Source organism: Vanellus vanellus, assembly GCF_965231255.1.
Source record: "Vanellus vanellus genome assembly, chromosome: 19".
Taxonomy (NCBI): domain Eukaryota; kingdom Metazoa; phylum Chordata; class Aves; order Charadriiformes; family Charadriidae; genus Vanellus; species Vanellus vanellus.
The window spans coordinates 8,514,752-8,530,888 of NC_138924.1; the positions used below are offsets into that span (position 1 = coordinate 8,514,752).

The window sequence follows — 16,137 nt, forward strand, 5'->3', positions numbered from 1 at the left end:
TCAGGCAGCATGAAAAAAGGATGGTGTGGTGTTGGAGAAATACATACAAGAAATGCAGATGATTTGAAGCTAATTTGTAAAAGTATGTTGAGTAATTTTTGTATCATGTCTATCCACTAGATCCCTATCCATTGTTATGGTTTTACAGCTGTACATATCTATTTTCTGAAATGTTTCTTTTTCTTCCTTTGTGCTGTGTGACAGAGGTAAATTTGCAACTCTTTCTATTTGAGGAATCCTAGGAGTTACTGGTAACAATAGTAGGTAAAAGTTAGACAGAAATGGAATTTTTAAACTGCTAGCACACCGTTTAAAATGGAGTTTGCATAGCAATAGTGATGACCAAATCCCTGTTGAATACTAACCAAGAGTATCCATCGGTGTGTTTTATTCATGCAGTGTGACAGTGCAGTTAACTTAAATCTGTATTGATTCTATTTATTTCAATTTAGAAAACATCTCCACTGAGCATTCGGTGTAATTATTATAAGGACAAGGAGCAACTTTTAGGACTGACAGCCATGCACATAAATACAAACCTTTTGCAAAACATTTTGTCATACTGCTTCTCCAAGGAGAACCAGTCAGACTGATACAGAAGCAGATTCTGCTGTCAAGGTTCTTGCTGAAAACGCCCTTCCTCCAGCTCTCTTATGATTACATCAGGGAACCATTTGTTTTAGTGTCTCAGATGATGTCCACAGCTGCATTACTGTACAGAGAGAGAAAGACAGGCTTTAATGTAAACGGGTTTAAACACAATAGGTAAAACATGCACTTTACATAGTTATCTTTTAACTAACAGACTGTCAGTAGAGATCCTAGAGTATTGACACAGTGCCAGTAGGTGTATAAAACCTGACTGCTTCCTGTGAACTATAGGGAGAGCGTAGGTAGTAAATGTATACAGATCTATGGTACGTAGTACATAGCAAATGGCTGTGAGTTACTTGGTTGTCACAGGTATTTATACAGTCAGAATTGTTTGAATGCTTAGGCAGGCCAAAGGTTGTAAATGTGAGACACACAAGTTTGAAAAAGTCCGTTTAGTGAAGGACCATACATTAATTAGCTCTGCCATTTGTTGCAATTGTTTCCTTCTGCTTATGATGACTAAGTCACACCGATGTGGTCAACCACTATGTTACCAAGACAACTAAGTAAACTAGCCACTGCCCTTGAGTATTGCCTGCCACAACCCAGAGTGTTGCCAGCATTTGAATATGACAGCATGAAATGACTCGGTTCTGTACTCCAGCTTTGTCTGGAAAGGTGATGTGATGGAACAGAACCTCAGTTCCTTGTACAAACAGTCTCTTGATATCGCTGAAGTGTTGTTCAGGTCTCCTCAGCAGCAACAACCAAAATGGATGAGATACTCAAAACTGGACTGGATGGGACCACACAAAGATTCCAAACAGCGCAGTATGTGCTCGGACATAATCTCTCCAACGTGCCAGAAAAAGAAAGAACTAGTAAGGGGCTACAGGCAAGACTTAACTTCTTTAATCCGTGTTAGGTGCTAGGGCTGCAGGTGGGTAAAAGAAGGATGGCGGGCCTCGTGAAGAAGCCATTGACACATTCCACCCTGTAACAGTGTGACATTGAAACATCTCTCTGTGACAGTCCCAGTTCCTGCCTGCTGAGAGTATCTTTATTGTATGCTGTTAGACTGAAAAGGGTGAGCGAAGGAGAGCCCTAGCTGTCATTGAAAAGGAAAGGGAAAAAAAAGTCTAATCATATAAATCCCTGTAGTCCATTTCCTCTTAGAAGATCTGTGCTGTGTAATTATATTGCCAAAGAACCCTTTCTTCTTTTGAGTTCACGTGAAAGCTAAATGGTTTTATTCCCCTTGGCCTCAGTTCAATCAGTATACATGAAATTACAATGTTTTTCAGTTCCAGTGTAATCTTGAATTAGAAGTTGGTGGGTGCGGTACTTCAGATTAGAGCAAACGATTAAAAAGAATAAATTTCTTAAAGGGACAGTTGCTAGGTTGGGAGTACATTTAACATAACCCGACCACCAAAAAAGAATTTTGTTTAAGAGAACCCAACCCACCAACAAAGAGTGCCAGCAATCCAGAATTCCCAACATACAACAACAATGAATAGAACATGATACTCTGTTAGGAGGTAAGTAATGCTGATAAATTGCTAAAAAATATATAGGTATTTTCATTAAATGAGTAAAACAGTGTAAAAGATACTCAGAATAATATGTCAAAGTAGTGGGATGGGCTTTACTAGTTTGCTCATGGAGTTTTACTGTTGCTTTTGGAGATACTGAAGCCAACTTTGAGCACTTTAGATAATTTGTTCTGTAGGAAAAGCAGCTGTTTTGATGATGCAACACACAACTTTTTAAAAAGGAGAAAACAGAACTTGATGAAGCAAATAGGAAGTGTATGTTTTCATTTGTCACATAGTCATCTTTTTTCCTAATGTACACTAGATTTTGCAAATGTGGATGGTGTTTTATGACCCATAATCTCAGTTTTACTGCACGAAAGATCAAGAATGAGGGAAATGAATGCTTTGCTGGACATCGTTGAGCATTTGTGCCTCCTGTAACATCTTCAATCAGTTTTGCTGCAGCACAAGAAACTGAAATACTTTTTTAGAAACTGAAATGGGATTTGGGATGAATGTTTTGTTATTTGATCCTTCTGTACCAACTGAAGCATTAAATGAAAACAATTTGATTACAGTTCCCTGCCAAGTCATGCCCCCTCTTCTAACAAGTCCTGTATTAACTATCTCATTGTACCTTATACAGTAATTTCAATACTTTCTTATTTCAGTGTTGCAGTCTACTTTTCTGCTATTACTATTTGCACTGAAATAATTCAATTCATTACATAGCTTTCCCTCCATGCACATACATTCTACATTCTTTGTAGTTTTTGTGACTGTAAGCTTAACAAGTCTTGTCTGACTTGTTATGTGCCATTTTCTCTTCTTTAATAGTTAATATTTAACTAAATTTCATTAAGTGTATAAGTGTTCAGTCTGTTTTCAGATGAAGGATTAATATTTTCCTGTAAATCAGGTTTTAAATCTGAGCACTGAAAAGACTGGCAATGCTTGAAAGAAGCTAAATTTGTGCTTATTTGGGGGTACAAAATGGCAGGGGATAAAAGAGGGCAATTCACAATTTAAGTTGTGTATATTCTTCATTAAGTCCATTCTAATTCATGTCATTACATAGCATCAGCAAGATTTAAACCCTTCATTTTGGAAGGAAGGGTCACATCTGTAATATATTATGGTCTCTCTTATTTAAACAGTAGCATTGTTATTAATATTTTCTTCCTGTATTTCTGTTTCATAAGCATTTCTCTTATTCTCATAAGTAGCCACACGATGGGCTGCCAAGGCTGGTTTATCATTTGCCTTGGAAAAGACATTGTGTAATATTGCAAGATGAAACATTGACAGACAGAGGTTTGATCTGTGGGGAAGAGAGGTAAGGGGTTCACAGAATTTGTGCTAATAGATTGGGGCTTGACTGGGAGTACTACATGGAGAGCTCATACACGAATATCAGAGAATTCAGCAGGTCTTAGCAGTAAGGGGCAGAGAACAGTTTATTGCAATTATGCTGTTTCTGCAAAAATGAGACTGAGTCACAGATTTCATTCTAAGTTTTTCAGTGCCTAGATTTTTAGCCAGACCTAACAAATTTCCTTTCAATGTTTTTTATGAAACGTTTATATTTGGATGTAGGTGTAGCTGTGGATGAAGCTGTCAAAGGGAGTTCTGATGTCAAGGCATACCTGCTTTTCAGTGCTGTATCTGCAGAGTCCATCTTGTTACAATGAACTTGTCATCATAGCAAAGAAAAGAAATCTACACAACCTCTTACTGGGAATAACAAGGGTTTACTGGAGAATGCAACATTTTAGGGCAACACATGAGTTTATGTAGCCTACTACTAAGTAACAAGTATAAAAGGAAAAGTGGCCAAGAATATTGATAGAAACCAGGGCTGTGCCATACCAGTGCAGTCCAGAGCACAATTAGGTGATGCAGAGGTCAACATTTTGACTATCACCAGGGTTTTGGGGGTACTTTAAAGCAGCTCCTATGATATTGGTGTAATGGTGGATAATTTGCAACTCTTTGTGCGTTTTCTGCTTAATCCAAGTACCCAGGAATATATGAGGCTCTGCAGAGCACCTATAAAAGGCCTGTTGAAAAATGGATTGTTATTTGCCCCAGGCAATAGAATGTATTCCTAGAGTGAGTGTGGGTGATGCAGCACTGGGCTATGGCCATGCTGCAATCCGGGAGCTCATATGCTCCATTCCAGGCTCTGCCCCTGACTCAGTTCTATTGCCTCGGGCTCTCTAGAGAGAGTTACCTGATCTCTTAATTCTTTCGTTATAAAATGTGGGGGTTATTACTTGCTAGCTTCCCCATACCAGCCTCACAGTGAGGTTAGTTAATGAACATTTGTTAATGTGTGGAAATAAATGCTGTAGAAGTGCTGAAGTAGTAGTAGTCCTGCTGAAACAATGATGGCATGGCGGCAGGCTGGTAATCTGCAGCTTTTTCTTATGCCGTTTTGCTGTAAGATTAAATAGCCATTTTAGCAAGGCACCTGTAGGGCACAGCTTCCCTGTCTCCAAGGCACTCCCTGTGCCCCTGGTACTTGTAAGGTGCTCCAGAGCCCGGTACTGGGACACTGCGCCAGCCGCTCTGTGCCACTGGTGGAGTTTCATGCACCCTAGGTAACCAGGTACACACACCTCTTGATGAGGGTATTATGTTCGCAGTTACAGTTAATTATCCTCACTCATCTTCCACTCATTAAGAAAAGAAAAAGATAATGTTCCCTTCTTTAAAGCTGATTGATTTCCTTACACACACCGCCTGCAGAATGTCTTAATCCCCCTCGGTTTCTTGCGGTTTCTTGCAGTGGTGTCGGTAGGACAAAGCACCACTCACAGTGTGCAGAGTGGCTTTTCTCTGGGGCTCTTGCAGGCGGCCACTGGAGCATGAAGCCCCTACTCGCAAGAGTTAATCGTTCCCAGCCTTTGGCAATCTTGGCCTGGTCCTAGAAATCCGGCTGGATGCTGGTGGCTGCCAGGAGCCTCCCTCTCGCCCGTCATGTGAGTAGTGTAAACAGGCCGCAGAGCTGCCGGGCGAGTGGGAGGCTCACTAGTGGGCCAAAGTTCAGCGGCTGCATCTCAGCCCTGCAGCAGCGCCGGCCGAGCAGGCGGCGGCGGGGTTACTGCCGATCACCCCAGCTGTTGCTATAGCAAAACCATTGTATAATGCTCACCTTAAATCAGAGCATGGAGGAGAGGAAAGCTAAAGATAAAGGTCATTGCGTTGTTGTACTCATTTTGTTCATTGTTGTTGAGTCCCGCTCAGCTCTTGCAAATGGAGTTCCAAACATAGTTCCTGGCTGGGCTGCAGTGGAAGCTGGTGTGGATTTTCACCGGCTGCAGAGAGCGAGCAGGGCCTGGCCTAGAGCTTGCTCATGTAGTCATGTAATTGGGGCATTCACATGAATGGGGCTGGCAAGACAGTGCCTGCAAGAGGTTTGTTTGCATGAGTAGAAACTTTGCATGTCAGTAAAGTTTGTGGGATCAAGCTTATAGTTAAGATAGGTATTTAACTTCTAACTTCTTGATACAAGCTGTCTTATAAAAGGAAGTGATTTGATGGTCCTAATAAAATTTGCACCCAGTTAGAGAGCTCAGGGCATCAGAACCTCAGTGTTATAAAGGGTGGGCACACCATGATTTCAAGAAATAATGCTCCCATATAATTAAGTAGATCAAATGGATTCCAGGAGACGGTTGTTTGTGGAAGGCTGAGGAGTCAGGAAACCTCTTTTTGGATGGAATTGGCACAGGGAAGCTGGAATGTTGTGACATGGGAAGCTGCATTTGGAATCAGGCCATCATCGTCTTGAGATCTCTGCTGAAGTTGCATCTGCATTTACATAAGTTTTGGCATGAGAAATAAATGTCCATGAAGTGACTATTCTGTGCTTTCTCTTCCTAAATGACTAGTAAAAATGGCCGAGGGATTAATTTGGCTACAGGCCTTCTCCTGAGATTTCTGACTGCAGTTTATTTGTTACATGGAATAGATCAAGGTCTATGTCTTTGGTAGGAGCGATTATGGTTTTGACTGTCCTCTCTTTGAGGATCTGGCCCATGGCATTAAGTCAGTGCCAAAGTTCTGTATGACTTACCTGGGCCAGAATCAGAACTGCAGTTTTTGCCCATACAGTATGCTGTATTTATCATTCCAAGAGCAAACAGGATTTAGGTTGTGATGAAGTGGCGCTAGGTTTATTTGGCATATACAGGTTGTGGTATTTCAGTCATTCACCTCTAAAGGATTTTGCTAGCTGCTGTGAGAGACTTTCTGTTCCTTCCCCTTGGGTTTGTACCCTTTCCACATGCCAGTCCTCGGCACATTACGATGCATGTCAGGAACTTCATGTCCTGTAGTAAAAACCTAGCTAGAAATAACACACTGCATTCCCCTTCCACGTGCCCGCTTACAGCTCTTCCACCAGGAGAGTGAGGCCTCCTGCCCAGCAGTTTGAAACTGGAAGTCTGTTCGTCTCGAAGCAGTGGTGCCAGGACTCATGTTAGTTGGACATGGCTTCTTGGTGCGTGTGTTAATCTACCCTGTCCCAAGCTCTGTCCTGCTGTTCTTTTTTTCAGCACATTTTGCAAAAGAAAAGAAATGAGAAAGGGAGTAGTGAATTCCTGTGGTCTGTTCCTCAGAGCCCTGGTTTTGCTGGTGATTTTTACTTCAGTTTTAAAACATAATTTTTGATTGTGGGGTTGCTGGGCTTTTTGTTCTCAGTCAGGACAACTTAGACTGTCAGGCCCCGGGTGAATTCCTAGGCACTATGGCAAAGCCAGTAATAATGAGGAAGTGAGCGCTGCTATGAGCTATTCTGGGAACTGCCCGATCATTTCATAAAGGCCTGATGATGCTCATTTCTTGTAGTACAGATGGTGCTTTTGGAGAAATGTGGTCTGTGTTCTCCTTTATTATTGTCATAAATATCGGAGTGGCCAGAGACATCCTGGAGTGGTAAGTAATTGAGCCCAAAGAGGAGCTAGGTATTAGTAGAGGTGAGTCCACCTTTTCTGGTTTCAGGACAGTTTGTCCCTCCTCTGGGAGCTGACATAGACAAGAGCAGATTGTTCTGGGAATGTGGAGCAAAATTCCCAAAGGGCACAAACTGCTGTAGTCTGCACTGTTCAAGCTCTCCACTGAGCATTTCCATCAAACATCCAAGAAAGGTGTTGAACTGAAGTGCTGCTACATACATGCCTTTGCACAGCAATTGTGCTCTAAGATGCCAGACAGTTGCATGTTTGAAGATTCTGTGTTTCTCTTACTAGAAGTCTGCAGATGAGATTCACAGATGTTGCTAATAGATGGGTTATTTGTCAGTCATTTCAGATGAATACCAGAAATGCACTTTGCCAACAGATACTCAGAAAAAGGTTAGTGAATTCTTGTTTTCCTGAACTAGGTAGGGACTTGAACGGTCTACTTTCCTGCATACCTCTCTGAGATGTGAGTGGAATTGACTTCATTTCACACTGCACTATTGTCTGCTGCCCAAACCACATTTCAGTGGGCCAGAGGAGGAACTGCTGACGCATAAGTCAGCATGGCAGCCCCAAATCTCATGAGACGACTAAGTCTGACCTCTGACTAATGTTTTCAGTGAACTCTGTTAATGGCCCCCAACAGATCACACAGAAGTCCAGCTCCTATAAAATGAAAGGGAGGCTTCTTGCCCAGCACTTGGCAAGTCACTACTGGCAGTCTGTAGTGCTGGAAACTGCTGGTTGTGCTAGAAACAGGCTAAATGGTGGCTGGCTGAAAATGTGTCACTGGTGTTGGATCTGTAGGCCCCACTCAGTCGATGGCACATAGTATATTCTGGTCACGTAATGACTGTCAGGAACTGGCCTTGGCTTGGCATGTAGTGTATGTGCAAAATGAATACAACTCAAATATGAATGAAAGTTGGGAATAAAAAGTAGCATAAAACAAAGCACCCAACTTGAGGGTGAAAGGTAAAGGGGGAAGTGCTTTGTTCTTTAAAGAATTCTCTTTAGGGACTTGAACAATTGTTTTGTTACTATCAGTCTCAGACTATCAGTCTCTCTCTATGCAGATCCCAGTTTGCAAGAACTGCGTGGTTCTTGCAAACAAGCCGTTGCAGACTTCTGCTTCAGTTGAAGCTAGGGCTTCTCAGCACAGGTTGGAGTGAATGAACTAGAGGCCCCTCCTTCCTCTGGCAGCTGAATTCAAAGCTGTGTATGACAGCAAGGTATTCAGTGCTTATTGCTTTGTGTGATTGATCAGTCAGTAACGACGAATACACAGGTTGTTATGTGTTCTTCACACTAGTTCCTGAGCACGTTCCGGTAGCACAGTAGTAACATGAGTGTCACACTTCCAGGTGAGACTCCCAGGACTTGTTTCTCCTCTTGCAGCTCACATGTTTGCAGCACAGTATTGGGGCAGGGCTGCATACTAAATGCATGTCAGCCACAGATGTGATTTGCTAAGAATCAGACGAGTTGTAGACATATGCTGGAAATCTTGTTCTCCGTCATTGTGACCCTACTAGAAGTCCTGTTCCTTAGCTGCAGTATTGCATGGTGACATCTTGCCACTACATGACTAAAGCAAGGTGCCCAGTAGGCAACACACCCAAATCCCTGTCATGTGGTTTGGCAAACTGGGTCTCCATTGTTAGGATAACATTTGGCCCAGATGTCTCAGCTTTGTGATGTGCACTGTAAAGTCCAGGGAACTTTAAATATTGCTGTATTTCTGCTAGAAGGGATATGTTCCAAGGAGTATTCCTGGTATTTGCAGCTGAAAGCAAAGCAGTTTGTGATGACACTTGATTTTGGAATCCATTACCTGTTTGGCAGCAGCCCCTAAGGAAGCCCTAACCGCTTGAGCAGACGTTATCCTTGTTGCAGAGTTCCTCTGCACGACGGGGCAGAGCTGTTCACCATATTCATCATTTTGGAGCTTCATGCAGTCTTTTATATGTTTTGGGCCAGGCCTTCAAGTCAGGACTCGGATGTTGAACTTGATTTCATGCTCCATGGGAAGACAACGCAGGGAGTAAAGCACAGGTTTGTGGGATTCCCAGTGCCCAGGATTACCAAGACATGTGGTTTGGATTTTGATCTAGAAATCAGAGAACAGACATAACACTTTTCTTAGAAGGATCTCAAACTTCTTTACACAGGTGTGAACATACAATTATTTCCATTTCGCAGACATGAAAAGAGGAAGATAGGAAAGCTGTGACTAAATCGGCGATCAATTCAGAATTAGTTGAGCTGAATTTGTTTCCTGTCTTACACAGCAGGGCCTGATGCCCTCTCCAAACTAGTAACTTTTTAAAACTAGCTTTAGCCACTGTGGTTTCTATGCATTTCTGTTCTTGAAAGGCACCATCAATTGTTTTTGTTTAAAGACATTGAATATGAACTTGTTCCTACAGAGCTTTGTGCTGTAATTTATCAACAAGGCGCTGAGGCACAGACGTCAAATGAATACCAGATTTCAAATTATGATAAGCAATTGTGTCATCTCTGTGAATAGACATTAAACTCTGCTGAGAAATCATCAATAATTCATTAAAAAAAAATAAACTAGTACAGGGACATTTGGATAGCTCTTTGCAAACAAGCAGTCCCGTGTTTTGTAATAATTCTTTTGAATTTAAACCCAAAGGATGCTTATTTCTCAAACAGAAACACATGATCATGCCCAAGTCAAAAAGTTTGTTCCCTAAAGATCTAATTTTCATTTACCTTTGGGGAGTTATGAAGCTACTTGGAATATTATCTGTCAGAGGTGCACTGTGTTTTTACATAGCTCAGTGGAGAAGCACAGCCTGCCTGGACTTCTGAGCAAGCTGAACAGAGTGCTCTCTGCCTTTGTGTTCTTTCCCTTTACGTGTTACTTCTGCCTGGTATGGCCACATTAGTGACGTCAGCACTTACCTGGTGTCTAAACTTATTTAATTTACCTTTGAAGTTTGTATAAAGTCCAAACTTACACATTACAAAAGTTAAGGATGGGAGAAAAGGATTACGTCCATTCTGCTATTCCTTTTTTGTGAAATATTTGAGGTGTATTTTATTTTTAACGTTCCAGTCACTGACATTTTCACCACTTCCTTTACTATCTACTTACACCAAAACTGAAGATTCTTATTTCCAATCTTAAAATACAAATCTCAGAATAATTTGGGTTTCTGTACTATGAGGAGAGGGAGGAAGCTGCTGGTGTGAAAATTTCAGCTTGAGCTTCTTTGTCGTAGGTGGCTTTTCATTTGACAGTTAGCATCCCGTTTTTGTCCATTTCTCTCCTAAATTGTAGATTGTTACATTCCAATAAGCACACAGCATCTGTTCTCTGTATAACACAATGTTGCAAGACGCTGATCATTTGTTTAAGTGGGCTCTTTTCAATTGAATCAGAGATGTACATGCAGCCTAACAGCAATATTTCCCGCCTGTCTGTAATTGGCCATTAGAGGAGTAGAAATTCATAAATAGTTATTAATGTAAGGATTTAGAGGCTCTGCTTCAAGATCTAGGGCTAGCCTGTCTTAACTTATCTTAGTGTAATCTCAAAAATAAAAATCCTCTGCTCTACATTAGCGAGCATGAAATAATTTCTGTTTACACATTTTTTTCAATTACTTTGATGCTATGATATAAAGGTCACTGATTGCCTCTAGTCATCACATGGCTTTCTCACTAATTGTGCACTCATGTCATTTTGTTCTGTGGGATCTTTTGCTTTTTGATCCAATTTCAATTGCCCAGATGTTCATTTCATACAGTTAACTTTATATAAAGGGCATCCTTTGTTCCAACAAACACATTGCGGTCATTGTTCTCATCTGGGAACGTAGTGCACAGCAGCTCACCTGTTTCCTATGTAATCCACCATCAATCTACCGACCTTTGTGCTGATTCAATGTAAAATCATTCATTGGGGAGAGAAGGGATAAGGAAGAAAAATTATGCAAAAATGTTTCCTGGTCCCTAGCCTTGGATTGATTAAGGTCATGCTGCAGGATAAAATGGCAGTAAGAAATGGGAAAGCTCTTTCATCTTGATTCTTTTGGTGTGTAGTGGAATAGAAAATCACATTAGTACCTTGAAAATTTTACTCTGGTGTCTCAGAATGTATTAATGGAGACCTAAGCATCTTCTAGAAGGAACCCTATTGTCACTCTACTCCCTTCCCTATTGCCACCTACAAAGGCTTAATGGCAAGGCAGAGATGGTGCTTCCAGTCCCTGTCAGGGTAACTGTCACATAACAGGAGGTGCTGCTTCATAATGCACCCAGGGGCCTGAGAATTGCCCGATTCAACAGATTTCAGGAGGGACAGATCTCAAGGTTATTCTAACTGCAAGTGTCCCATATAGGACAGCCCACTTGCTGTTTGTTAAGCCATGTGGACATCACATAGACTAATTGTTTAGTTAAATTAACCTTTAAAGCAGTCATGAGAGCTTAGTTCATGAGCAGAATAAATTCCATGGAAGGCTTTGAAAGAAGATTGTATGTATAAACGCACTGGCTGTTGCTAAAAGATCTGTGGAAGATGAGCAGTGGAAAATTGGTCAGTGATTGAGCAGTGTATCATGTAAGAAGGGTGTAACTTGGCAATATATATCTGTGAAGGTTTTGAAATCTCTGTCTTGGCCAAAAGAGACCATCCAAATGACAGGAATCTAGACATCTTGAGCCCAAATGTTCCTAGAAAGATGACCCTATAAATTGTCCAGGCTACTGGCAGGGATAGCATTATTGGCAACGTGCACAGGGTTTTAATGGCCAAGGCTGAGGCATAAGAGGAGCTACGCTCCACAGCCCACAGCAGGCAAGAGGAGGAGGCCTGGAGAGGAGCCGGCATCAGGCAGTGATTTTTAACATTTCTTTCATTCAGCCAGCTGTAAGACTGCTGGGCAAGATCTGCACAAGGTTGGATTTTGGTTTCATGTGCTAACGTAATTTGCTGTGGCCCCCTTGTAGCTCTCTGGTGCCTCGGCCAGGATATCCAGAACATCCACCATATTCTTTGCAAACCTTGGGAAGGGGAACTGTAGGTTCCAGTGTCTGCTCTGTCTGCTCAGCCTGGCAAAGAGGAAAGCAAGGAGGTGAGAAGGAGAAAAACAGGGGTCTTGTCCAGTTCTCACTACCAACAGTGGATGGATAAATAGAAAAGTACGTTTTTTTGGTTTTCAGAACACAGTGTTTCCCAGGACTGGTCCTGCTGAAATCAGTGAGCAGAGACAGACACTACTCCATACTGCAGCAACTGTAGCACCATAATTCTTCATTTGTCTCTGTTCAGTCTATAGATCCCTTGGCACAGCTGTAAATTCCCTGTACAGTGCGCAGCATGGCTTTCAGTGAAAATAGCTGTGAAAACAACATTTCTGGAGCTTTATTCCATTAATTTTTGTTGTTGTTGTTGTTTCTTCTATGCATCTCCCTATTTTTCCCTGGTCAACAAGGTCTTCATCCAAGAAGCAGCCACCTGCATTTGGTATCAGTCATGTGGAATGCCCATAGACATCACTTCTAGACCATAATAGTTTGGTAGAAATGAGGCCAAGTGACCAAACTCTTCTTCCCTTCCCATCAGCACCTTCCAGCAGTATGACTCGGGAGGCCCCTCCGGTGGAGGATTTATATCTTGATCTGCAGTGACTGACAGCAGCAACAAGGAGCTCTCTGGGGCAGAGGACAGGGAGGGAGGGTGGGAAACCTGTCTCCTGGGACAAGCTCCAGGCTGCTCCAGGGAATGTGCTAATTTTCACTCCTTTGTAGTCCTTTATCTCAGCCCTTCGACCTTAAGCTCAGAGGCATTATCAGCCTTAGCCAGAAAGGCAGTGTGGAGTTAACCGTTTAAATGCTGAATGCTTCTGATAATAAGTCCGGAAGGTAAAACCACAATGAATGCAACTTATTTCAATGGTGCAGTATGTCAGTTGAATTTTCAGGTTTGGTGAGAACTAATTTATGATATTAGGAAAAATATTTTGTACTGAATAGATGATTTTGTGAACTTATAGCAGTTTTCAAAGTTTCTATGCCACTACAAAGTTCCTAGGGCACGTAGAGACCTCCTGTAAGAAAGTATCTTGTGTGCATTGCTGTATGATGTATATAAACTTGGTTTTCTTAGTCACCTTTTCATCCTTACCTGGACCCAATTATTGTTATCCAGAGCACAGGCAGAAAATTATTGGTCTCATGCTTTCAGTGGGGTCCCTACTTTCATGGTATAATGCTTAAATTTTCAACTTTACAAGGTATTATACAAACTCTTATAAAAAAAAAAAAAAAGTAATTTCCTGGAGCAATCTAGATTAATGTATTGCCAGTTCTGCTGCTGACTTCTCTGGGTGATTTTGAGCATGTCATTTAACCTGTGTGTCACTTTTTGTGTTTGCAGAATGAGCTAAGAATACTTCAGTGAGCCATCGTGGCTATTAATGAGATATGAATGTGCTTAAGTACATGTGTGTCTTGTTTGGCAAGATCAGCTTCTCTGTCTTTGGTGCCTGACAAATATTATGCAAGAAAAATAGTTGCTTTTCCTTACTGAGAGTGAGTGGTCTCTCCATGAGCAGCAGTAAGTGGGTAGAAGCAGAATTTTTTTTGAGAATATTTCTGCTTAATCAGTTCAGTGTTCATGGAGTTAATTTGCTCATGCCTTCAGATTGTTTTGTTTCCAGGGATTCTAAACCGGTGCCTCCAGCTGTTCATTTCCATTGAACGAGGGTGATCTTTATCTGTCTAAACTAGTTAAAACCTGCTCCACTACCCGGCAGCCTTTTTGGAGGCAGCCCAATAAAGCTGAGCACAGTGGCTGTGACACCAAAACCTCCTGGACATCATAAATTCCAAGCCCTACTTTTTTTTCTGACCTCTCACTGTTGGAGCACCCCTCCTATTTTAATGTGACTCTTCACTTCCTCCACAGCTCTATTTAACCCCTGTCCAAGAAGGGGAATGATGTTTGCATTATAAGTGGTCAGTGAAGAATCCCTTTTAGACTAATTTATGACTTTAATATTATCAGATTAAGCTTTGACATAACCTCAAAGGTACAATTCGAATGGATAGACTTGCACTTAGACTCTGCTCAATGTGCGTGTTGCTTGGGATGTTTTAGTTGAAGCATATTTTTAAAATGTGCTCCATTTAAAGCTTGCTGTGATGTGGTGGGACTTGTAATACCTTCAGGGTCAACAGGGCCACTTCCTCTTTAAACATGAGATGTGAAAGTTTTTGTCCTGAGCAGATGCGATGCAGGTTTGTTAAGTTGATGAGATAGCTACCAGATGTAACAAAGATTCTTTCTTATGATGAAATTCAAATGTCTTATATACGTCAGGCAAAGATGCTGTCTATACAAGAGGGAACTGCAAACAACAACAAAAAATTCTGTTGTTGATAATACCGCTACAGGGACCATAGCTGGAATGTGTATGCTAACGTAGACATGGCTTCCCTTGTTGCTGGTGTTTCTAATTGCACATTATTTTGGCCTATGCTGAACAGGAGTACGTAACACAGTGGGTAAAATGCTAATAATGGACAGTTTGTACTTTAGGCTCTTCCTTCTACTCGTACTACTATTAACAGCAGTGGGAAAGTTTGTGGCCAGAAGACCTCTCATGAAGACCCAGGCTAAGCTTTACCTTGGAATGTGCCAAGTAGACATTTTCCTGTTGTTTTGTTGCAGATGTTATCATCCTTGCTGTCTGGGGAGTCAGCAAGGCTGGAAGAGTGTTGGGAGGTAGCACCCCTGCTCTCTGCAGCAAACAGCTGGATCAGTTCAGATCCAAACCCATGTGTCTGTGTGAGAAGGCTATGTAGTCACTCTTCTGCTAAACCACCTCACAGCAATTATCAGAGTATCAGAGGACAGAAAAGGTCTGAGAAAAAGACCAGTTTAACATGTCATCATTGGTCTTTAGCAGCTGTGTGTTATCCTGTTGTTACCAATAACCTTTTTAACTTTGCAACCAATGTTTTCTTGGCATCATTCAAACATAATGACTGGGGGGTCAAATAGAGCTCTAAGTTGTGTAAATATGGAATCATTCTCTTGGCTGCCTGGTGTTATTTTGCATTTGGCTCATGGTGCCTGCCCCTAGGACCCTGCAATCTAAAATACCCAGGCAGAGCATTCAGTCACAGTATGCTTTGCATACTCAGTTGGTATGCAAAGCGTAAAATAAACAGATGAAGAACTATCAAATCCACGCAATATAATTATGGCTCTATTGTCCTCTGGTTGAGGTTAATGGGTTATTCCTGTATAAATGAGAGCAGGAGTTTGCTTGTTACTTTTCGTATATAATTCACCCATAGATTATGACTGGAAAGTCTTTCAGGAAAATGTGTTTTAAAAGGAGTTTTAAACAAAGAGAGAAAGAAATTTGATTCGGATGAATAGAGAACAAGAATCATTGAACAAAACAGATGTTGCCTAAAGTAAAGCAGTCAGAGAGTTTACCTTAATGGTAAGAAGGAAGCGAGGCCTTGGCAAATCTATGAAGAGGGTGTTGGAGCTGCTGTTTCCCTTTCAACCCTCCAATATACAAGCTTGTAAGACTCTTTAAGTAAGATTCAGTGGGTTTATATGGTAAGTAAATTTATCTTGATTTCTGATAAGGGAATCTCTCTTGTCTAGCATGGTCTTTATGAAGTTCTCAGCAGTGAAGTGACTAATTGCACTTCTTATTTTCAGGGATCTTCCAGATAATCCTGCTGTTGAATGGGACACACAGCTCCTCGCTGCCTTTGTGCTAAAGCATATAGAAGCCAATAACATCAACCTGGTAATGTGAAACTTTCTACAGCACCTGCTATTTCCACATTACTTTTAAGCTAGTGTTCTAGCCTTGTTCCTTCCCTCTGAAAGCTTTCTTTGAAGTCTTTAAAGTTAGGATTTTGCTTCTGGAGTCTCTGTGAAATAGCCTAGGACAGGGAGAGAGTATACTTACTCATTTTGAAATATTTGCTTTCTAATTTTTATCCTTTTCTCTAGCTAGATCTTATGAAGC

The 16,137-nt window shown here is 41.4% G+C and overlaps 1 protein-coding gene across 1 annotated transcript in view; it reads left to right on the plus strand.

The window, feature by feature from the left end:
- The window catches only part of PIGL (phosphatidylinositol glycan anchor biosynthesis class L), a gene marked incomplete at its 5' end in the record, with an annotated part of 62,616 nt that overhangs the window by 23,820 nt on the left and 22,659 nt on the right, over window positions 1-16,137 (plus strand). Inside the window, one exon of the mRNA XM_082493188.1 lies at window positions 15,822-15,912. Coding sequence (XP_082349314.1) covers window positions 15,822-15,912 — 91 coding nt within the window. The remainder of the gene's footprint in view (window positions 1-15,821; window positions 15,913-16,137) is intronic.